The sequence below is a fragment of the Seriola lalandi genome, unplaced genomic scaffold (genome assembly GCF_002814215.2).
Source record: "Seriola lalandi dorsalis isolate HSWRI2012SDOR001 ecotype SW California unplaced genomic scaffold, Sedor1 jcf7180002054654, whole genome shotgun sequence".
NCBI lineage: Eukaryota > Metazoa > Chordata > Actinopteri > Carangiformes > Carangidae > Seriola > Seriola lalandi.
In genome coordinates this window covers 788,976-813,375 of record NW_019525207.1, presented here as the reverse complement: position 1 = coordinate 813,375, position 24,400 = coordinate 788,976, and the positions used below count along the sequence as shown (strand labels likewise).

General features: G+C 39.4%; 1 protein-coding gene across 1 annotated transcript in view; it reads left to right on the top strand.

The window, feature by feature from the left end:
- The window catches only part of LOC111665557 (complement C3-like), a 30,311-nt gene extending 6,157 nt beyond the window's left edge, over positions 1-24,154 (top strand). The window contains exons 11-43 of the mRNA XM_023420603.2: positions 642-788; positions 2,571-2,661; positions 2,795-2,889; positions 3,031-3,222; positions 3,400-3,558; positions 3,930-4,059; positions 4,559-4,627; positions 5,588-5,785; positions 5,909-6,020; positions 6,405-6,496; positions 6,592-6,731; positions 8,765-8,977; positions 9,125-9,188; positions 9,280-9,369; positions 9,513-9,719; positions 10,051-10,126; positions 10,332-10,488; positions 10,676-10,771; positions 12,254-12,404; positions 12,587-12,669; positions 13,042-13,119; positions 13,309-13,464; positions 14,797-14,859; positions 15,276-15,357; positions 19,449-19,488; positions 19,827-19,917; positions 20,032-20,121; positions 20,975-21,092; positions 21,473-21,562; positions 22,274-22,366; positions 22,516-22,599; positions 23,014-23,155; positions 23,971-24,154. Of these exons, the coding sequence (XP_023276371.1) occupies positions 642-788; positions 2,571-2,661; positions 2,795-2,889; positions 3,031-3,222; positions 3,400-3,558; positions 3,930-4,059; positions 4,559-4,627; positions 5,588-5,785; positions 5,909-6,020; positions 6,405-6,496; positions 6,592-6,731; positions 8,765-8,977; positions 9,125-9,188; positions 9,280-9,369; positions 9,513-9,719; positions 10,051-10,126; positions 10,332-10,488; positions 10,676-10,771; positions 12,254-12,404; positions 12,587-12,669; positions 13,042-13,119; positions 13,309-13,464; positions 14,797-14,859; positions 15,276-15,357; positions 19,449-19,488; positions 19,827-19,917; positions 20,032-20,121; positions 20,975-21,092; positions 21,473-21,562; positions 22,274-22,366; positions 22,516-22,599; positions 23,014-23,155; positions 23,971-24,115 (3,834 nt within the window). The 3' untranslated portion in view covers positions 24,116-24,154. The remainder of the gene's footprint in view (positions 1-641; positions 789-2,570; positions 2,662-2,794; positions 2,890-3,030; positions 3,223-3,399; positions 3,559-3,929; positions 4,060-4,558; positions 4,628-5,587; positions 5,786-5,908; positions 6,021-6,404; positions 6,497-6,591; positions 6,732-8,764; positions 8,978-9,124; positions 9,189-9,279; positions 9,370-9,512; positions 9,720-10,050; positions 10,127-10,331; positions 10,489-10,675; positions 10,772-12,253; positions 12,405-12,586; positions 12,670-13,041; positions 13,120-13,308; positions 13,465-14,796; positions 14,860-15,275; positions 15,358-19,448; positions 19,489-19,826; positions 19,918-20,031; positions 20,122-20,974; positions 21,093-21,472; positions 21,563-22,273; positions 22,367-22,515; positions 22,600-23,013; positions 23,156-23,970) is intronic.
- The last annotated feature ends 246 nt before the right edge of the window (positions 24,155-24,400 follow it).

Sequence of the window (24,400 nt, the reverse complement as noted above, 5' to 3'; positions counted from 1 at the left end):
TTAGCCCCTTAGAGTATGCCATTATAAACTTGTTCAGATGCAACCAATCAACTTCCAAATCAAGCACCAGGCTACCTGCCCCACCTGACTAGTGATTATGATTACTTCAGAATGAAAGCAGCTGTTTCCTGAAGATTCCACCCAGTAGTACATGGTACTGCAAATAATTCACTTTTCTTACCCTGATATTCTAGTTTTGCATTTCTTAATATTTTTCAGAGCTGTCGCCTTTTTTGTCGTTCGTTTGAACAAATCTGGAACATGTCTTTTTTTTTTTTAAATGGGTTTTGATTTCAACTTGTACAACAAATAAAGTAACTATTTCAAATGGGCACTGTAAATGCATTTAAAAAGTGATTATAACTTATAACAGTTATTGCAGCAGTGTTTTTATGTTCGATGGTTCCTCATGAGAAAATCAGAACTTCTCTAATAGATGAGGCTAAAAAAAAAGAAAAGAAAGAAGAAAAATAGATTTCAAATGTAACTATACAGAGTAATTATTATCTCAGTTTTAACATGTTGGCTGCACAGCTACTGCAATTTACAGACCAAGTTTATCCTATATCCATAATCATTTGGTGTTCTTGTTAGATGGATATGTTCTCTGACTGTTTCATTGTTTCTGTCTTTGATGCCAGATTGAAGCTCTGAATCCTGATGACACTCCAGCAAAAGGAATTGCATTGGTGATGAATCCAGGCAATGTGATAGGCAGCACCGAAGACAACGGCATGGCAAGGCTTTCTATCAATACGAACCCAACGCTTAAAGAACTTATAATTACTGTAAGTGTCTGAAATTGTGAATGCATTACACCATTGGTCATTGGCCATTGCTCTTTCAAAATTAATAGGCACAAACATCTGAGTGCATTTCTCGCTAGATTTAGAGACTATTTCAAAAAAAGAACCTAGTGACAAATCTCTGGTGTGGACAGTAAGTCAGTCTACCCACTTGAACCAGAGTTGGACGGGTCACTATTTCAAACTTGTTCCATTGCCTGACAACAGAAACAGAAAGACATGTAAATGGTAACAGCTCTATTGGAAATTCAGCTGCATTGAAATACGCAGGGATGTCAGTTGTTTACAGCGGTTCCACAACAGTTTTCAACTACGTTTTCAATTACACTGACCATATGCAGTCAAGGTATTTTCTAGGTTTTGACCTAGTCTTGTTGGCTGGACTGCAAAAGTGGAGCCAGCCCTATGATCTTGAATGTCCCTCACTCACTGAATGACTGAGTGATCATATTTCCACCACTGATCAGCCAAATGCAATGTGACTGACTTGGAGTTACCTCATTGGCCCTTGCTCTTTCAAAATGATTTGGTGGAAGCAGTTTCTATTAAATGGGTGTTTACCGCCTGCAGTGTTGCCAACTTAGTGCATTTTAGCTAGATTTAGATACTTTTTGTCAAACAAGACTGGGTATGAACCTGGTGCATGGCTGGAATAAGAGCGGATGCCAGCTGGGAGCTTAGTGCTGTACCCCCTTGTTACAAGCAGTCACCCAGCTGCCCTGGTTTCCCGGCTTCCACCCTGCTTACCTCCATCCCAGCAAATAAACTCTTTAATTACATGTACCATTATTACTAAAGGAGACAGAAGAATAACTAAACATCAGACACAATGGGCAGAGTGAGCAGGAGAGTGGGAGGGAGAGAGAGTAGTCATCGGTAACTGCTAAAGAAACTAGCAGATCTGAATAGCATGTAAGCAACAGAAACGCCTGCAACTGAATATGAGACAATATGCTTACCAAAGCACAGCAATAAAAGTCCTATTAAGAAACGCTAGAGGGCTTTTAATTTGAAACAATTACAGAAAGTGTGGAGTTTGTATTGAACACATAATGAAGTAACTTTGTACTGAACTAGAGCTATGACTTCACAATGACAATCAATTCATATCAATCAGATGGATTAGAAGTAAAGACCTGTTAACCTACTGTAGTTGAGATAAATGAAAGCACCAGCTTCTGCTAACAGCTCGTCTGTTTGTGAGAGAAGGATCATTTGTCTATGTTTTCCATCAGTTTTATAGTTTGATGGTGGGAAGATTAAGAAAGAGTCAATTTAATAGCTCTGCATGTCCTTACTATGAACTTGTGGCTTGTGACTGATGCTAGACCAGGTATGTTCGCTACACAGTAGTTGGAAACTGTTGTAGATCCCAGACAGAGGCTGAGCTGAGTGTGTAAGTGACAAAATAAGAAAAATATTCTGTTCTAACTTCTAACTTTCTCTCTGAGTGATCATTTTACACATAAATATAGCTGAAACCACAGCAGCCAGTCTTTAAACTATGTGTTTGGTGATTTTATCAGACAATGATGCAGTTATAAGATCAGGATTTGATCATAAGCGTTTTTTTTCTAAATGTTGTGTATATGTTGTCAAAGTGGAGGCGATCTTTTCTCTTTTTACATGTGTTTTTGTGAAGTTGCAGTACGTAGAACTCTGTCAGCCACCACAATTATATGTTCATAGGAAAAAAGGTTTGCATTTAGCCTGCATCACTTGATATAAAAGTGTGCACATTATAACCTGCATGTTTACTTGTAGGCATCGACTGACGTTCCTGGTGTGACCCAAGCAACGGCCACCATGACAGCTTACCCATACAACACCAACAGCAATAGTTACATCCACATAGGTAAGGAACCTCCTTAAATAACATCACATGGTAATATGATGATGGTGATGACAGTGGTGCAGGTGGCAGCACTGTCTAACTACCTTGCATAAGACCTCTTGGATGTTTAGCATGTGCAATACCATTATTGCAGGGGTGGGTAAAGCTGTGGTAAAATTAGGAGAGAACCTGAAAGTCAACTTCAATTACAACAAGCGGGAAAATGCACAAAATGACATCACATACCTGGTAAGCGATTTTTTTTTGAACATGTATACTGTATGTGTGCATTTGTGGGCATGCGTTGGTGTTTGTTTTGCGTCCCACAACTTATGCAGTATATACACACATGTTTAATAAATGCTGATGTGTAAATCTGTGTTTCCCAAGATCATGAGCAGAGGGCAACTGGTGAAATATGAACGTTACAGGACAAAATCTGAAGTGGTGATATCCAAAATAGTTCACATCACCAAAGACATGCTGCCATCGTTCCGCATCATAGTCTACTACCATACAAATGACAATGAACTGGTATCAGACTCTGTTTGGGTGGATGTCGAGGACTCCTGCATGGGCTCGGTGAGACACACAACACTGATGTAGCAGAATGCAATGAACCCACACACAGACTGATCAAGTTAATTGTATTTTTCTGGGCACAAATGCAAGTATATGTATGCGTATGTGGTTTTTATTCAGTTGTTTTAACAAATACAAGTCAGCATGTCTCATTCATGGTCCTTTCCCCTCCTTTAGTTGAAGCTGGAAACAAAGGACTCTTCTCGTCTAAACTATGAGCCTGGCGGGAGGATTCAGCTGAAGGTCACTGGGGATTCAGGAGCCACGGTGGGACTGGTGGCAGTTGACAAAGGTGTCTTCGTCTTGAACAACAAGCACCGCCTCACCCAGAAGAAGGCAATTTCTTTATCCTATCTTTAAAAATACTTTAAAGGGGGTCCATTTAAAAACCTATGTAAATTGCAACTGTTGAGTTGCACTATACGCATGTCCACCACTAGGCTTGATTCTTCTGACACTGTTCAGAAAGAGGGAGAAACATCTGCAGCCACTGCTTGACTGCAACCATGGTGGAGGTCAAGCAGTGCCTGAACAGTCCCTGGACCTACTTGGGTTACAAGCTGGGAAATGACAGGAAGAAAAATACCAACAGGCACACAAGGAAAAACTTTCAAAGTAAAACAGGAAATAAGACTTTAAAGAGTCACTGAAGGGGTGGATTGTGATAGTTTGTTTGTATTCCTGTGCATGACTTCAACCCTGCTCAGGTATGGGACCTAGTGGAGAAGCACGATACTGGCTGCACACCAGGTGGAGGGAAAAATGGCACTGATGTGTTTAACGATGCCGGGCTGGTCTTTCATTCCAATGTGGGGAGTGGGACTCCCAACAGGAAAGGTGATGCTTCCTCAAAGTGTAGTTCCCTTCCCTCATTCTACATGTCTGATTCTAAACAGGAATTTTGTTTACTGCTTAATGCCGCCTTGGCGTGTTGTAGAGAGAGAAAACCCAAATTAGTCAATCTGCAGAGTTGAGTTTAAGTTTATTTTCCTTTTGTAATTCACAATCAGAGCAAAAATATTATAATATTATATATAAAATATATGATAATAAACAATTATAACAATAAATAACTTAAACTTAAAACCAACTTCACTTTTAAATTGAGCATTCACAATTACACAAAATCTTTTAAACTCCCCATTAAGGATTGTGGTGTGTCAATTCTGTTTTACATATAATGCTTTGAACTCAGCTAATATTATGCTCCAGCTAATTATTACTTTAGGTCAGTATAACAGTCTAAACCATGGCTATGATTCTCCATCCATGTCCTCATATACAGCTTAACACTTGTTGGGTTCTGTTTAAGAGCTAGTCTGTTTTCCATTTCCAGAATTGAAATGTCCTTCTCCCAGAAGACGAAAACGAACCAGCACTACACTGGATTCTTCAACCAGCCTATGTAAGAATCACAAGGTGTTAATGTAGAATTGTCATGTAAAAAAAATTTGTTTTATAAACAAGGATCTGTGAAATACTGCAAGGCATCCACGTGAACGTTGAAATAAACGTGAATTTACTGATTCTTTATGAAGAAAAATCTGAGACAAACTAATACAAATATTTCCTATATTAAATTAATCATTGGTAGAAGAAGGCATTCAATATGTGTCTAACATTGGTGTCATAACACACAGGTAGACAACGGTTAGATGATCCTGGTGCTGAGCTTCGGCCCCTGTTGAATTATTTAACACTTATGCAGACGGAGTATTTTGATTATGCCGGTGTTACAGCGTCCAAGTCACAAATAACATAAGTAGACTCCAAGAGCTACAGAAGAAGTAAAATTCAGGCTTCTTCATTGTCAGGGTACACAATGAAATGGCATTTTTATTGGCACACAGAAGTTATTTCCATGCCTGTACCAGTTTGGTATCTTGGTGACTCACCATGGCCCAGTGGGAGGAGAGGCGCAGTAGAAGGTGTGCCATCCTGCAGGTGTGTAAGAATAATCACAGAAAGCTTTGTGCTTCCGTGCACATCAAGCTTGGCCATAGACCCAGTGGAGACATTAAGCATAGCAGGGAAATGTGCCATGCATGACAGCAACTGATGCAGCTGACATACTCCTGACCATGTTTGTGGACAGGCCAAGGCAGCGGGCCAGACTGAAATAACTAACTTTCATGTGTGTTCATGTGTTTCATGCCGCATGCAACTGCCCCTTTCACTTCAGTCAGGAAGGCCTTTTTTTCTCAACCATGGGCATAATACAAAAACAAATATAAATATATATTCAGGGTGTCACACACAAAATGGAATTTTCTCTTTCAAAAAGCTTTTGTATTTGCATTTACAAAACAAATTACTTTCTCCCCTGTAATCTCTGTCTCTCCATAACCCTTTTCCTCTTTTTAAGTGAGTCAGTTTGCAGACAAAAACCAACGTGAATGTTGTTTGGATGGCTTCAAGAAGACCCCCCTCTCATACAACTGTGAGAGGCGCAGCGAGTACATCATGGATGGTGCAGCGTGTGTTGAGGCCTTCCTGCGCTGCTGCAAGGAGATGGAAATTCAGGAAGCTGAGAAGATGGACGACATCCTCACACTGGCTCGCAGTAAGAGACAGGGGCAAGGGATGGAGGGAAAGGCAGCGCTGGCAACATTCGGTGGGCAAATTGGTAGTTAGGAAACTGCCACCCAGAGAGAAATACTAACTTTTTTTTTCAATGACGCTGTAGGTGAGGAAGAATACAGTAACTATGACACCAGTGAAATTGTTACCCGTTCCAAGTTCCATGAAAGTTGGCATTGGACAACTATCAAACTGCCTCCTTGCTCTGAACCTAACTGGTGAGGCAACTTTTACTTGAACATACAAAGAATACATGTAACGATGCCTGTGCGTCAGTGTAGGCAGCCGACTTGAGTCTGCCTACCTATACTCACATGGCGCACTCTTCTAGCTGAAGCTGTAGAATGTACCCTTTAAATCATGGAGGTTTATTTCAGTGCTCTGCTCACCCTGCTTCTGTTATGCCTGCTGCCAAACCGCTCAGCTGAAAGTTATGCTGACACTTGCTGCTAATGCTGCCGCTGTTCATATAAACAGTAATTCTACATTCAAATAATGTATTATTTGTGAGTTGGTTGACTAAACATGATTCAAAATTTCATTCTAAAATGTAAATATATATTTACCTCTGAAACAGACACTGCTTTTCTTGTGTATTTCAGTGACACCACAGAAAAGCTGACATCAATATTCCCTTTGAAAGACACTATCACAACCTGGCAGTTCATCGGCATCAGCCTTTCAAAAAATCATAGTGAGGATTCCCATAGCCCCTTGTATCTTAAAATCATGACCCTTTCCTTTCTTTCACTCTTTCATCCCATATTTGTTTCTCCTCTCATCTTCAAGGTATCTGTGTGGCCGATCCATTATCAATAATTGCACAGAAGGACTTTTTTATTAAGCTCAATCTGCCGTACTCTGTTGTCCGTGGGGAGCAGCTGGAATTTAAGGCAATCATCCACAACTACATAGATGGTGGTTCCACTGTAAGTCTGAGCTATTCTTTTCTAATGATGAAAGCCAGAATGCTTTCAAGTTAGAGGTTGGTTAGTTTAGTCATTGTGGTGGAACTTCTTTTGAGCTGAAGAAAGAAGTTCACTAGGAGATTTGCAATGTCATATTTATGCAGTACAATGTCAACAGGTGAATCCGAGTAATGCCGCACCAGCTCCTGCTCTAGCCCTGACCAACAGGACGTAGATTACCAAGGAATTACGTGTATATATCACACATTTCTTGTACCATATACAAATAAGGTTATTCTATAGTCTTCACCTGTATGTGTGAAGCCTAAACATAAACTCAGGGGCATAGGTTTGGTTTTATCTTTGGTGGGGACATTTTTGTCAGATGTCCACAATAATAACATAGTAAAAATAGCAAACATATCAAATGTGAAGTAAAGAGGAAAAATATCTCCCAACATTACCATTAACTGACAATGACACACTCTAGTGAAACAGCAGAATCCTGCATTTACCCGCCTCAGTGTTGTTAACCTTTCCTGGCTCATATTGTCCAGACTCTCACTCTCTCCCGCTTCCCACTCAGCAAACATACTGAGCTGTTCCTGAAAGGAGCTGCCCTACTCCTTTAACAATATTTGTGTCAAACTTCTCAAACTTACTGCAGATCTTGCACAGACATGATAAATCAGTGTGATTTGCTTGTTTACTTGCTACTGCAGCCTCTTAAAGCGCGTATAATGTTGCAGTATCATAACTGATCTCAGAACATTAGAAGCTGAATCAAGGACAGCTTGACAAGCACCCTCCGGCTATGACAAGTCACCCTTCAAGGCAATGAGATAATTCTCTGCTGCTGCCACGAGGGGGCAGTAAATTACATGATGAATGCAAACAGGCATCAGATCCTTTAAAAGACAGAACACTGTTCTGAGATCAGATGTAAGGAGGGGTATCACTTCCACTTCAGTATTGTTCAAATTTAGGTTTATTTATAAGTTTTGCTTGCCTTGCTTGCCCTGACGGCAAACACCATTGCTGCACACACATACACATATAAAGAGCCTGACTCAGAAAGTTTACTTGAATTGAATGTTTGCTGATCTAATTTGCCTGAAATTGGACTTGTAGCATGATTTTTTTCCCCCTCTGATTTAAAACAGATATTTGACTTTTTTTATTTTATTTATAAAGATCTTAATTCGATAGATAGTTCTGAAAATAAATGTATGAAACCCTGTAAGTGGTGATCTCCTCTGGTTTTAACCAAGTATCTCCTGTGACTGAGCCATTTTTAAATCTCACCTGAGATTCAGTAGTTCTGTCCTTTCATTTTGTTGATTTTAGCAACACAACTCGACACAACACAACAGCGATGCTGAAACTGATCTTTAAATGATATCATCTGTATTATTTTTCATTCAGCTCCTGAAGTTATGACAAGATCTCAGCCTGCAGCTCATCTGTCTGTGTGTCTGTGTTGCTCAGGCTGCTGCATTTTCAGAATAAAATGATGCCTGACATTAACAAACAAATCAGTTGGACAAGCTGTGTCTAATTTACTTTATAAATAACGTTCATGTCTTAATGCCACATATGCAGTAAGAGGTCTTATCTTGATCAACTTTCCCATTTGGAAAGTTGGGTTAGGGACATTTGGACCCCACCATATAACCTCTTATACACTTAATGCGTTTTAATAAATTCCTTCAAAGTCTTCACAATATGAGTCTAGACATATATGGATATAAACTGCAACTTGACTGTTCGGCAGAGGCATATAACTGCAAGGTGGTAATTCTAGTTCTGCAATATCAGACTTTATAATGACTGTATGCCATTTAATTGAATTAAACAAAAAAAAAAAACAATATCACACAATTTCTATTTTATTGTTTTACAATCAAAGTACCAGAAATTAAAATTCCAAAGGATTATGTATCAACCCACGGAAATGTTATCATATTTCATCAGCTTTTTGAAGATCTCTTTCTCTGCATTCAAATGGAGAAGTAAAATTTTTTCCGCCTCTTCTCCTTTTTCTCTTTTTTAAGGTGCGTGTGGATCTGTTTGAGAACGAGCACGTGTGCAGTGCAGCCTCTAGGCGTGGGATTTTTTATCAAGAGGTCAACGTTCGGGCCCATGGTACACGAGCTGTACCCTTTGTCATTATTCCCATGAAGGCAGGATCACTCACTATTAAAGTCAGAGCATCTGTTAAAGGCCAGAGAATCGGTGATGAAGTCCAGAAGACGCTGCTGGTGTTGGTAAGAGGAACCGACTCATGTGATTGGTCTGGAGCTTGGTATACCATATTATGGTAGTTCTCCTGTTGTAGCCCAGATATCAAAGTTGCAAGAGTACAATGCTGTAAAAGGTTTGCTTGAATTTTATTGTAATTGTTTGTTTTCCAGCCTAAAGGCAAACTGACCAAATCTTTAAAGATTGTAACCCTTGACCCTGCTAGGAAAGGTGTTGGTGAGTTTTCTATTTAAGGACCTAAGTAAACACATGAAGACTTCTATTTTTTAATTTTGACGATACCCAAATTTGTATTTTTTCCCCATAGGTGGAAGACATATGGTAACTATCAGAAATGATATTAATATGCAAGAAGTGGTTCCAGGCACAGAACCAACTACAGAGATTTATGTGTCAGGTGAGATGTATACTGTATATTGTAATTACCTCTGTATTGTTAACTGACAAACAGTTGTTCCTCATGACTGAAATCACCACCACGCCAGCTTCTTTTTTGTTTCTACCAGTTGATCCTGAAGTTTTTCATGTGTGTCCACACAGGCAGAGAGCAGTTGGGAACACTGTTGGAGGAAACCATTGGTAATAAATCAATGGGTAGTATGATCCAAAAGCCAAAAGGCTGTGGAGAGCAGAATATGGCCCTCATGACCCTCCCTGTCATTGCAACCAGGTATTTGGACAAAACCAACCAGTGGATTACTGCAGGCGATGACAGACGAGATGAAGCCCTCAATTTCATCACGACAGGTAGGCTCTCTCACTCACTCACTCACTCACTCACTCACTCACTCACTCACTCATTCACTCACTCACTCACTCACTCACTCACTCACTCACTCACTCACTCACTGACTCATTCACTCACTCACTCACTCACTCACTCACTCACTCACTCACTCACTCATTCACACTTGCACACACACACACACACACACACACACACACACACACACACACACACACACACACACACACACATTTATTGGCAAAGAGCCCAATTTAATAAGATTCTCCAAACTGGCTTCCAGTGGATGAGATTCAGTAAAATGAGTGAAAAACTTGTGTGTTTTGTGTCCAGGCTACACCAACCAGCTTAACTACCGTAAGACAGATGGGTCTTTTGCTGTGTTCCAGAGACGTCCCGGCAGTACCTGGTGAAGCATCCAAGTTACATGAACTCCTACGCAAATATTTTGCATAGGAGGATATACATTTTTCTCATTTAATTTCTGAGTAAATGAGTGAGATTCTGAGTAACTGGGATATTGTCTGGTTATTAGTCATATTTCCTGTGCAGGTTATTTAACTAAAGTAGATTTAAAAAAAAACTTTTGTACATTCTCCTCTCCTCTTTCTAAGGCTGACAGCTTACGTTGCAAAGGTGTTTTCCATGGCCTCTACACTGGTGGCAGTGGACAAGAAAGTGGTCTGTGACGCCCTCAATTTTGTGATTGGCCATCAGCTAAACACCGGCCAGTTTCAAGACGTTGGAGTAATCTTTGATACAGCAATGATTGTGCGTACACAGAGTGACATCAATTCTTCAGCTTGGTGCTAAACATAAGTGCAATGTTACTGACTATGAATGTGAATGAATAAACAGATGTTAGATACTGATGATAGTAATCATAATGATGGTACTGATGTGTGTGTGTGTGTGTTTGTGTGTGTGTGTGTGTGTGTGTGTGTGTGTGCGTGTGTAGGGTGATGTGCGTGGCAAAAATTCAGATGTCTCCATGACAGCCTTCTGCCTTATTGCCATTCAGGAGTCACGCACACTGTGTAGTCGTACTATTCCTGTGAGTATCTCATGTCTGCATACAGTGTGTTTTTCTGTCACCTCTTTATTTCTCTCTTTTGTGATATCTCCTTCTTTTTTTCACAGCTGCTCACCTACCTCCCTAAAAACATGTAATAACCATCAACATGGCCAAAATGACTTCTTGCCTCCAAAATAATTAGTGAAATAATAAAGTATTACAATCCTGGCAAACAGAATTTTTCACAGAAAAGTTCATACCTGCCTATTTTCGCTGAAGCCATTTTTCTAGACAAACAGAATCCAATGATTTTGTTTTTTTTATTTTGTTTCTGTGGTCTTCCTTAAGTGTTTTCAATGGAAGAGATGGTGGACAAAATTCATAGTCCTTGTTCGCAAAAGAAGATATTTATAAGTTTATCTATGAGGCTTTAGCAGTTTGAGTTTAATTAAGTGAATTAAGTGGGTATCTTAAAAAGCTACAACCTTTTTAGTCCACATTTCAATTTTTTTGTTGTTGCCCTTCCACTGCAGCTCGACAGAGCATCACTGTTCTGGCAAACACAATGAAGCAATTCTGTACTAAATAACACTGTAACTTTGGAAGATACACATTTTATTTGATTAACATACATGGTTAACCCTCGCAATAGATTCGATGAGAGTTCAAAGCACAGCAGCTTAAGAAAATACATGCAAAAACAGCACAGAGAAATTCAGAAAGCATCTTCATCAGTTTGACAACACATGTGCCACAAATACTCACTACTACTTCCCAGCGGACACAAGTGGGGTGGGGGGTTATCCGGTAGAGCGTGTAGTGAAGCTGTTGTACTAACCTCATCCAGATGTCACAGATGTTAATGGGGAGTTGCCCATCTGTGTTCTCTATTTTCAGTCAACAGGGCATAATGTCTGATCTCTGATCCTAATATTTTGTACAACACAGGCTGCTGCTGCTGCTGTCCACATTCTACTTAGTATAATCTCATCATGGAGCTAAAAACAGCTTAAGATAGATTGTAGCCTAAATTAGAGGAAATGGACAGCAACTTTTTATGATTAATGTTCCAAGTTTTTGTTTATTGTCTCAGACCAGATAATCAGACCATGAAGCTTTTGTTGCTCCAGTTCTCTTCACTGATCTGTCTGTCAAAGGTGTGTCAATCAGATAACTCGGATACCTGTAAAATCAGCTCCTGTATTGGTTCCCTCTTTATAGTTTCTAGCTACGGCAGCAAACTGAAAAAAGGTTGAACCTTCCATTGACGACAAATGCATAAGGCTCAGAGCCCCATGCATTCACTAGAGCAGCAGCTGCCCTCCCTCTCCTTGCCATTGCTGCTGCCGTTGACTTCACTGTAAACAATGGACGCCACAGTGACAACCGCTCGATGTCTGAAAGCACCTTTAGTGCTTGAAATTAATTTCACACCTATTTGCACACGTGCCATAGTGCATTTCCATGTGAATACATGATGACAGATGATGATCTGTATGTCTGTCCTTTCCTTCTGTCCAGCATCTGCAAGGCAGCATAGACAAAGCAGTTGGATACCTGGAAGGGCATCTGCACCAAATCACCAACCCGTATGCTGCTGCAATATCATCATATGCCCTGGCTGTTGAAAACAAACTAAACCGCCAAATCCTGATGAAGTTTATCTCCCCAGGTTTGTGACAGAACAATATTCTTAAACATATCGAGAAATACAATGTAGACTTTATACACATTCACAGATGCAGCTTAATGATTATTCTGGTCACTTGTTCTTGTTTTATTCATTACATTTTTAGTTTTGGAAGTTGAAAGTCAACAAAGATTGTGAAGTACAAAAATGTCTGTCTTCTTCAGAGTTAAACCACTGGCCTGTATACTCGAAACTTTTAACACTTGAGGCAACAGCTTACGCTCTTCTGGCTCTGATCAAGGTCAAGGTGAGCACATCCACCACTTATGTGTATCTGACCAGCATGTCATGCTTTGGCAGAAATACAATTCAATAAAGTCCAAGGTCCATGTTACCCAAAGGATTGATGGTTGATAATTAGAGCCACTTCCCTTTAGAAATATCTAGTGTAGCTCTGAACAGCCCCTCAACTGCCATCATCATTTTGATTGAAATATTGCTAGGTCCTGATTGGTGCTCAGAAGTACGTGAAACCCCCTAGAAAATAACTAATATTTAGGTATACTTTTGAAACTCACTGGGATTAATGACTATTACTTCCAATTAAATAACGGATGCAATTTCATAAACTGTCAAACACAGAGTCTCCAACCCTTTCTCTTGATTTTCATTGCTAAAGGCCCTTGAGGAAGCCAGACCTATTGTCAGATGGTTCACCAAACAGCAGAGTTTTTCTGGAGACTATGGATCCACCCAAGTAGGAGTCTCTCTTTCATTCTCTTTCTCTCTTTGCCACAGTACATTTATGTATCTGTTGTATATTGGGTCCCTTTTTTGTGAGGTTATGCATGTTTTTGTTAGTTACTGTTGGCAGTACCTCGTAATCTACTAATTAATTGTATGAGTCTTGCTTTCTCTTCCTGTTTGTTTCTGTTTCTCTCTCCAGGCCACTGTAATGGTATACCAGGCAATGGCTGAGTACTGGACCGTTGCTAATGAAGAAGATTACAGCATGAATATTGACCTTAGGCTTCCAGGAAGGACGGGTGTTTTGAAAGTCTTCCTCGACAATAAAAACCACTTTTACACTAAACGAGATGAGGTGAAACTCCACACACAATGTGATTAAGTACAGCTGCATTAATGGCCACTAAGGAGCAGAAGAATACCAAAACAAGCTGGTAGAAGCACAACACAAGGAGCTCAAATTATAGTGAAACACCCTACAACAAAGGGCTTTATTTTCGATGCGCCAGGGAAGTGGCATGTTCCTAAGGCGCAGCACGTTTATCCATTACCTCGTGTAGTTTGATATTTTTGTGACTTGCAGCAAAGCAGTGGGAGGTGTGGCTCAGTAGAGGGTGCATTTGTCAGTCCAACGATACACTACAATCTCAGTACATGAATTGTCCCGGTTTGATGCTGTCAGCTGCTAACCTATTTGATTCATTATGGTACACATTTTCTTATGCAGATCTACTGCCATGTTGGAGACTTATACATTGAAAATAGTTCACACAGTTCCATGAAAGATCCATGAACTTTTCTCTTCAGTAACGACCCTGTCAGCAGCGTCAGGTCCTATACAATGCTCTCCTGATGTTCCCATCCAAAACACTGTGTCACCATAAGACCCAGCTATGCAGGAAATGCCTTAGATTTAAAACAAGAGCTCAGTAAAGCTGCAAAAGTTGGGGCTTAATTTTCTCTTACACATTACACTTAGTAAAATTCTAATACAGCCTTTAAGCCACAATTCCTCATAATTTCTCTGAATGTTAGATTCTCCTTAATTATCTAATTAAGCAATATCACCTGAGAAGGAGTGATGTTGTACTGAATATCAGCACGACTGTGATTTGGTCATAGGTACGAGACCACAGCTTCAATCACATCCGTGAACATCAAGACCTCGAGGGTGATATTGCATTTATACAACAGTTCTCCAAAAGTCATATTAGTAAACAGTAGCTAATAAGCAACAACAGATTATGATTTGTTTGTTGATTTCATAATTTATCTGGCTACGCCAACACAAATATTTCTGCAACTGGACTGGTACTGGACTGTTGCTAAGCAACACATAAACATTTTCCTAACCTGATGATGTCATATGAGCACACCTGAAGTTGTGCTGAAGTATCCAGGCTTCTTGCTTTCATCCTCTTCTGACAACCATAAGTATTATTTGATTTAATTTAATTTAATGTTAATGTAACGCTGATTAATGGGTAATAGAACACGTGTGAAGCGGAGTGATACATATACAGTTAAAGTCCCGGTGCTGTTGTACTCAGCACTCATGGAATGACTCTCGTCCAATCAAATTACTTGGTCGGAACTAAGTGTTTCATAATGAAACTTTCCTCTCTCTGACTCTCTATGCTTTCTGTCTATGCACATGTGAATATGTGCATCTCTTTAAACCCTACAGTTCAAAGCCAAGAACCAGGATGTGAATGTGACTGCTGAAGGAACAGGAGAAGCAACGGTGAAAGTGAGTATAACACTGTGGTGTTCTGAGATTATCATTCGTTGTTGTGCACCTAAATATTATATTGTTTTTTTTGTTTTTTGTTTTTATAGTTTTGAATTAATGTAATCATCATTCTCTCTAATTGTAAGCATCAATTACTGATTGGTGTCAAAAAATGATGAAAATTCACAATTACACATAGTAACTACACATAATACTATAAAGCTACACATTAAATGACACACACCCACAGGTTTGTTCAAATCTGAAAAATTGTCTAACTGCCCCATTAGATCTCTTTATAGCAATGAATCACACTTGTAGAACTTAACCATTATGAGTAACGATGTTATTACCAACAGAGATAATAGCCAAACCTATGAAATTAAGATCCAAGTTGTAAGAAACTGAATTTAGGACCCTTGTCAATGTGACAGATGGTGTCGGTGTATTATGCCCTACTTAAAGAAAATGAAAGCAACTGCAACAAGTTCAACCTCTCTGTGAAGCTCATACAAGGTAATTTGGTTCTCTCTCCCCCTTACTCAAAAAATTGGGGCACTGTTGCAGTTTCAAGCTTTGCGTTTTAAGCTTTTCTACCATCATGTTTATTCTTTTTTAGTTATTTATTAGTTTGGCCTTACTGTCTGGCTTTCTGTTGTTATATTTCCTCCTGAACCTCTTGCCTGTTATTGCTTTTATTTTGTTGTCAAAGCACTAGTTGTCATTATTATTATTATTATTATTATTATTGTTATTATTGCTCCGTGATTATAATGGACGATGCAAGGGCTAAGACCCACTCAACACAAAACAACCAAACTTATAACCCTGCTTTCTCACCAACAAAAAAATGTAATCAAATTGAAAATAATCAAAAACATAATCAAATTAACAATTTCTTATCATCTCGCTTTCATATTTTAGATATTATAAAATAGATGTTAGGCTCATATGGTAAATAAACAGCTGTTAATGCTAACGTTGGCTATGTAGCAATAGGAAAACTTACAAATATTGTAAGTAACGTAATTGTAACATATTGGAGTGGATGATGCCGTCCTTTACAAGTGCATTTAACACCATCCAACCCTCCATTCTTGAAGACAAGCTGGAAGGGATGGGGCTGGATCCCTGCTTCACGTCTTGGATTGTGGATTACCTGACAAGACGACCACAGTACGTCAGGCTGGGTAACTGTGTCTCAGGGACAGTGATGAGGGAACTGTTCTGGCTTCGTTCCTGTTCACCCTGTGTACAGTGGACTTTAAATACAACTCTGAGTCCTGCCACATCCAGAAATACTCGGATGACACAGCTACTGTGGTGCGTATCAGGAACGGACAGGAAGAGGAGTACAGGGATCTGGCGATGGCCTTCAGTGAATGGAGCGACAAGAACTGCCTCCTTCTGAACACCTCCAAGACCAAGGAGTTGGTCATGGACTTTCGGAGGTCTAGGCCCACCCTTCAGCCAGTCAACATTCGAGGGAAGGACATTGAGGTGGTGCACACTTATAAATACCTAGGTGTGCACCTGGACAGTAAACTGGACTGGTCTGGAAGGGGCAGTGCCGGCTCTTTTTCCTGAGGAAGCTCAGGTCCTTTGACGTCTGCAGTGAAATGCTGCACATTTTCTATCAGTCAGTGGTGGCCAGTGTACTCTTTTAAGCTGCAGCCTGCTGGGGTCGCTGCATGTCCGACATGAACACAAGGAGACTGGACAAGCTGGTAAAAAAAAAGCTGGGTCTGTGCTTGGCAGGAATCTGGACTCACTCAGGATGGAGGCCATCTTGGACAATACCAACCACTCTCTCCACAACATTCTGGCAGGACAGAGAAGCAGCTACAGCTGCAGCAAACGTCTCATCTCACTGCGCTGCAGAACAGAGAGGTTCAGGGAGTTCTATCTATCTATCTATCTATCTATCTATCTATCTATCTATCTAAATAGCTCTGAAGCTGAGTCAAGGGCAGATTGACAAGTACACTTGTCCAAAAAATGCCAATGGGACATGGCCACGCCCACGAAAATGACAGAAATGATAGATGCATTGCTAGTAGTCAACCTAGTTTCAGAGACAAGCCTTCTGCAGCCAGAAGAGGGCAGTAAATTACAAGACCAATGCAAGCAAGCAATGTCAGATCCATTGTCCATCGCACTTATTGCCTTGCTTTTCCTGACTAGACGCCACTGTTGAGGACTGATCACACTACGCGGCAGGATTCAAGATAACCAGAAGATAACTGTTTAAAGGAGAACTGTGCCAATTTATTATTTAAGTATTTTTGCAGGTCTTGGTAAAAACTACTTCACATGTGGAAAAAGTACTATAAAGCCTTTTGTGGCTCCAGAGGGAGCTGCATGAAGTCGGTTGTGGGCTACCAGCCAGCTTCTCTGTTCTTTGCACTTGTGTGCTGGGGAGGTGGCATCAAGGCTGCTGATGCCAACAGACTGAACAGAAGGCAAAATCTAATGAGAGAGGAGAGGATGGTGACAGGGCCGTTTCAAGCTTTTAGGGGGCCCTATGCAAAGTGTTTAGATAAAAGTATGTAAAGATATGAGTAAAGGTAAAGATAGAGGTTCAAATGAACTACAAACTAATAAACAAACATTAAAGAATGTAGTTTCCAGCCTCTTCATAGCATAACTGAAAGATTTAACAGTGGCTTCATAAACAAAATGTCTCTTGTGTGTGCTTCTAAGGCTCTTCTCCTTCAGCACAGCCTCCACATTCATGGCCTCACAAATGTCTTTAGCCGAGGCGTGAGCTGCAGCAAGGCCAGTGTCTCCCTTAACTTATGAGTGGGGTCTTTGCCTTCATGAGCAGGTCGTCTGCCACATCAAGCTGCATTGTGGCAGACTACACAGGGCTTCCTTACGTGGTATACTTGGTGAGGGATATCATCCTATACCACTGTGCAAGTTTGGAAGCGATACGTCCCAGCCTCCTTTGCCAAGGCTTGTGCTTCAGTCTTGTTCAGACCATCTGTGGCCTTATCCCTGACCTCCAGCTGTGTATTTCTTATGTTGGGGTCTGGTACCACTAGACACGTTATAAGAGAGGAGACAAACCACTTTTAAAATCCTGAATAGAATAGCCTGTAATGCCAAAGATGGCAGTTTTATGACATGTCTCACGCCCCTAAATGAGCCAATCGTTTGCCTTACAACAGCCAAACAGTTAACACATCAAGCCACTAGTGTTGTTGCACTGATGAGAGTGAAACCTTGCGCGTGGGCAGTCGAAGTTTAACCTGTGGAAAAAAAAGTGTTTGGTCTGTTTGTCTTCTTTGCTGTATTTTGGGGCAAAGTCACCAAACTTTTTTTTTTGACAGGTGATTCTATACATGCAGCTTTTATTTTTTGGTGACCATTAAAAGTGCAGTTATGCCTCTCTCCTCATTCATTTTAGATAGCAGCCTAGTCTTGTTAGCCCAAAATTACTGCCATGGGGCACTGCCAAAATGGCTACCAAGCAGCGTTTCATCCATTTTTACAGACCTGATCATGACTGACATATGCTCGTAGTCGCTTAAGTCAGGGTACTACCCAAAATTATTGCATAGTGCTTTGACTGTTTAATTTAAGTCCCCGTTGCATCCAACGTTTTACCACTGATTGAGGCATTCAGCTCTTGATAGCTGGAATCACTGCACTGCTTGTTTTGAACACAGGCAATGTGCTGCTTCATCACAGGATCAAATTTTGTGAGCAGCGCCACCTCTTTCAAAAAGTTTCCTTTGTTTTCTTGTCTTTTATTGTATTACTGGTCTCTCTCAGCCAAAGACGGGATGAGACCAAGGACACCAAGCCTGGTCTATGGTCTTCTTTATATTTAGGTTCAGTTCTATTTTCTTCCATGTTGCCATGTTGTGTTTGGGGTTCAGCCCTTTTCAAAAGTGTTCCTATATAAATGTAGTTTAGTCGATAATTCACTAATGTTTGATGGAAGTTTCTACTATATTTTCTTTTGAGGAAGGTCAAATCTGAATCTGCATCTGTCAGAACAGATGACCAATCAGCTGGATCGATTATTTCACATGAGTAGGGTGATGAAGTGGATCTGCAGACCAAGATGATGGGCCTGGTGTTTCCTCACAGGCTGGCCAGTCCTATTATCTGGAATGTCCTTCAGTGACTGACTGACTGACCATAAGTCCACCACTGATCAGCCGAATGCCACGTCACTGAGTTGGAGTTTCTGGCTCATCAGGTTTAGCAATAAAAGCCCTGTTAAGACATAAAGGGTTGCTACCCACTGAAACGCTAGAGGGCTTTAAATTTCAAACAGTTACAGGAGTTGTTGAGATTGCATTAACCTGAATGCATGAACTTTAACATGGCAACATAAAGCTGAACGCTTTAAACTGCAACAATGCTTCTGACTTTTTTTTTTTTTTTGGAGTAACTCTACTCTTCATTTCTCTTCCTGTTTGTCTGTTTCTCTTTATTTGCTGGTTGTCATTTTCTGTCTATCATGTTTGTATTTGTTTAGTTTGTTTGGTCTTTTGCTTGTCATGATGTGTTTTCTTTTGTGGTTGTTATCTCAAATTTTTATTATTGCACTACTCATCTCATGTTTTCTCTAATGTTTTGCCCTTCCATAGAGGAGAGTGAGAACATATACACACTGAAAATAAAGGTTATGTAAGTACAATGAAGAAGTTATACTGACAGGTGTAACAGTAACATGGCTTTATACAGAACGTTTTCAAACCAGCTGTCAACCCTCCATTTTTCCTCACTGTTTCCTTTTCATTCTTGCATTTCTTTCATGTAGTGTAATGCATTTCTATTTTCTATATTTTTTTCTATAATTTTCTCAATAATGATACACTTTTCTAAAGTTTTTTTCTTTTCTTTCTCCTCTCCTCTGAAATCTTTATAAAGATTATTTATTTGATATTTGTAAAAGGGTTTTGCTTTCCACTTGCCTGTCTCTATTTTTTCAGTTATTGCAATTATTCTATCCATTCCTTGTACAGGTATTTGGACGTGCAGACTGATTCAACTATGGCAATTGTGAATATTGGCATGCTGACTGGCTTCACTGCTGACATAAATGACCTAAAAATAGTAAGACTTGCACTCATATGTAGGGTTCAACAGTCAGTGATTATAGTTTGTGGAAACAGGATATGTTTTAAAGTTTAGAAGATTGTCTTACATGTGTTTTTTGTCTCTGTGTAGTTGTCCAAAGGACCTGCCCGAGTCATTGAAAAGTATGAGGTGATAAATAACAGGACAGACGGAGCCTCAATCATCATCTACTTGGAGAAGGTAAGCCACTAGTTTTTCCTGCTTAGAAATAATTATTCATTTTATTGACCATTTCTAAATCAATTAATTCATTTGTAAAGTCTTCTATTAATTCCCATTTTGTCCAATTATATATAAGTGTGTTAATCAACTCTACATATAGCTGGAATAACCTAATATTACCATATTATGCATCAAACCAAAGGCAGCCAATCGTTTTGTGCAAACATGAAGAAAAAGTTGCACTATTCCATTTGAATGTAAAGACTATGCTGTTGTCAACAAACCTGGACAAAATGGCAAAACAATTGACTCAGAATTGATTAAAGATTGTGATTGTATTAAAAGAATAATATAGTACTCAGAATGAAGCTTTTAAAAATGTATTTGAAATTAATATTAATTATTAATTAATGGTTTTATTAATTTATTAATTCACAAAATTAACTTACTGTTACTCTGTTTCAAAGTTTTGAAATGGTATAACATTTGGTGAAGGGCACATAACAACTTGTTAAGGGCTGAGAAGACAAAATTTAGACTTTAGACATTCATTAATCTGGAGTTAAAACATGATACCAAAATCCACTTAAGTGTATAATTTTGTGCAAAATTAATATTCTGTTCAACATTGCGTCATCATCACTGCTTGCCAATTTACTGAGTGGTTTATTTTGATTTTATGATTTTACAGGCATATTTTACCATGACCACTTGTAAATTGCCCCTATGAATCTTCTCTTTGTCTTTTTGCAGGTCAGGTTAATGCAGTACAAATATCTAATTAATTTCATGGGAATAAAACAAGTGAGATCATGCTTCTTCTTTCTCTTTTTCTCACATGCTGTACCTTTGTTGCTCCATCTCTCCACAGATTTCTAATAAACAAGAAGAAGAGATCTCTTTTAAGCTCCACCAGGAGGTGACTGGGTACCTCTTACAACCAGCTGCTGTGACTGTCTATGAATATTATGACCATCAAAACAGAAACGGTGAGTTTCATCCAGAAACACAGGCTGTCACTGTGTTTGAAACATCCACATATACCCTATTGAGAAGAAAGGCAATTTGTCAATATCCTAACAAGAGGTTAATGTCAAGTGAGGTCGTTTAAGCTTATGAACAAACGATCTATGCTCTTTAATGGTGAGGAAAGTCTCCATATGTTCACACCTGTACTTACTATATTCACATTTGAGTTTTAAGATTAAAAGTGGTCAAAACTCCATCAACACTTGTTTTAAACACAAGAACTTTATTAGACTTACGTGTTTCGGCTTGTGGCCTTCATCAGAGCCATCGGTTTTAAGATTGTGGTGCTTCAAACAATCAAAACAAAATATCTTACAAATATTTGAATTTCTTGTTGCAGAGACACATTGTGTGAGATTTTACCACCCAAAGAGGAAAAGTGGAGAGCTACTGAGGCTGTGTAGAAATAATGAATGCTCATGTTCTGAAGGTAAGTAACGTGATGTCTAATGGGAGCTGTTTAGCATTAATAGGTTACATCTGAAATTCTCGAAGAAACACTTAAAGCAACATCATGCAACATTTTTACTATATATTTTCTTTATTTACAAAATAACGAACAAGCTGCACGCATGACTTTACACACCTCGTGCATATTTGAGACCAGGTCGACACTAGACACTCACTAGAGTGAGAGGATTGGGATGTGATGTTAACAATTTCAAAACAGTACCATTGTTCAACAACAGAGTGAAAACTAGATTTGAGAGGATGACATGACACTATCATGAGGACCTGAAAAATTAATTATGGGCTCCTTTTCTATCCATGTGGATGAAACCAAAGCTGCTGCAGAGGAGGTGATGCTGATTGTAAATGTTCATTACTGTACGGAACCTGAGCTGAAACTAGATATTACTATATTTTCAAAACTGACAACAACCCACACAATGAGAAGACATTTTAAGTTGAAACGTACTTCCCAAAGAAGAACCTTAACTATTAGTTTACTGTGTATGCAACGCTGCACAGGCAGAGTTGCTTCAGTGATGGGGGAACCATGAGGGACTCAATAACTGCTTGTAGAAGGGCCCCCCCCCACTGACATGTGTTGTACTGCATGATACACCAACAAGCTCTGCACGTGCTCACTTGATTTAATCCGTTGTACAATTACTTTGTGCGCAATGTTTATTTCTAGAGGAATGCACGAAGCAAAAAAAGGGCAAAATCAGCAACGATGACCGCTACATTCAATCTTGTCTGAGTACCGAGGAGAGTAAAACAGATTATGGTAAGAGTTTTGAGTGAGTGAATGAGTGAGTGAGTGAGTGAGCGAGTGAGTGAGTGAATGAGTGAGTGAGTGAGCGAGCGAGCGAGCGAGCGAGCGAGCGAGTGAGTGAGTGCTAACTAACAAACAATCTGCAACTTGTCTGTCCTCAGTGTACAAAGTAAGAGTGGTGAAGTTTACGACTGAATTGTCCACTGACATTTTTAAAATGGAAATTTTGAAAGTCATCAAGGAAGGTGGGTATTTATCTCCTTTTAAACTTTTTTAAATTTCTTACCCCATGTTTTCCATAAAGTGTTCTGAAGTGCTTCAAAGGTGTATTGTATGAAGGCATTTATGCATGAGCTAACTGGGAATATTTAAATGTATCTCGTCTCTCTATTTTAAGAGTTTAATTTTAAGGATTTATGATGTGTGTCAGCTGATGTCCAGACACATGTTTGTTGGCATTTATCTCCTCTGGAAATTGAACAACTTCAACTGTCTAATTTCACCAATGGTGTTTCTAGCCAGGCAGAAAAAAATCTCATCCATTAACTTAAGTGGAAATGTCTTGCAGTGATGAATACAAGAAAACAACAGTGCAATTACAATATGTATTTTATTACATCTAATGAGTTTCTCTCTGTTATCTTGGATGTTATTGACAGGTACTGACATTGGTGCTGTGGGTAAATTTCGTGAATTCATCAGTTATGAACACTGCAGAGAAGCTTTAAATCTGCTCATTGGCAAAACCTACCTTATCATGGGCATGGACAGAGATGTTAGGCTTTTCAAGAATACTCAATCGTGAGTTACACACACACACACGTACACACACACACACACACATACACACACACACACACACACACACACACACACAGGCAAGTGTGTGTGAGAGAAAGAGAGAGAGAGAGAGGGAGAGAGAATGTGTATGCATATTTGTGAGTGTATGCACCCCTTCCTGATATTGTCTACATTTGATGTCAGTATACAGTGCCTTGTAAGCAATGTTTACGTGATATGGTTTGCACCTTTTTGTGAAAAATGAACACAACTTTGTACAAGCTATGATTAAGCCTCTGCGCCGGCGACAGCCAGGGCAACAGGCATCATGTTTTCAGATTGTCTTTCCGTCTGTCCATATGTCCCGTTCTTTTTAATGTGATATCTCAGTAACACTTTCTTCAAATTTGGCACAAAAATTCACTTGGACTCAAGGAGAAACTATTTTGATTTTGGCAGTCAAAGTTCAAGGTCACAGTGACTTGACAAAAAACACATTTTTCAAGTGATGACATTCTACATGGAAATGGTCAAAGGTCAACTTCACTGTGACATCCTAATGTTCTGCAAAAGCACCTCTGGCCATTATTCAATGCTTAAACTCAGGAAGGGGAGACTGTGACCATATTTCCTGCAAACTCGGCTGATTGGTTGAGGCATACAACCATGAGGCAGTAATTCTAGTTTTTCTGTTATTATTTGTTTTAATTTTTTAATTCATTTCAACATGTTTTAGATTTTTTTTCTTTGACAGATAACCTTAACATTCATATTCCCAACAGACAAATACATGGTTATATAAAAACCCAATTTGTGTTTCATTTTGTTCTCCTCAGTCATCAGTATGTGCTTGGTGAAAGAACCTGGATCGAGTACTGGCCCACGGTTGAAGAGTGTCAGAATAAGAAATATCAATCTACCTGTACGGGCATGGAAGATTTGGAGCAGAAGTACTCATTCATTGCATGTATTGCAAAATGAAACTCAAGGAAATAAAATTACCTTTTAAAATTCTGGAAATTAGTGTTTTTAATTGCTTAATTTTTCCACTACTCTCAAACTTGGAGTGATTTAAGAAACAAATATATGTACAATGTTTCATTGATAATGTTGACATGCTAGAAGTGTGGCTCCACAGAAGTCGATGTCACATGGTTGACCCAACATTTTGGTCTCAATATGATTGGTACAGATGACTTTAATGGTTCCCAGAGGATTATGATAAGGACTTCATATCTTGATTCCCTCACTTTTCCACTTCCGTCA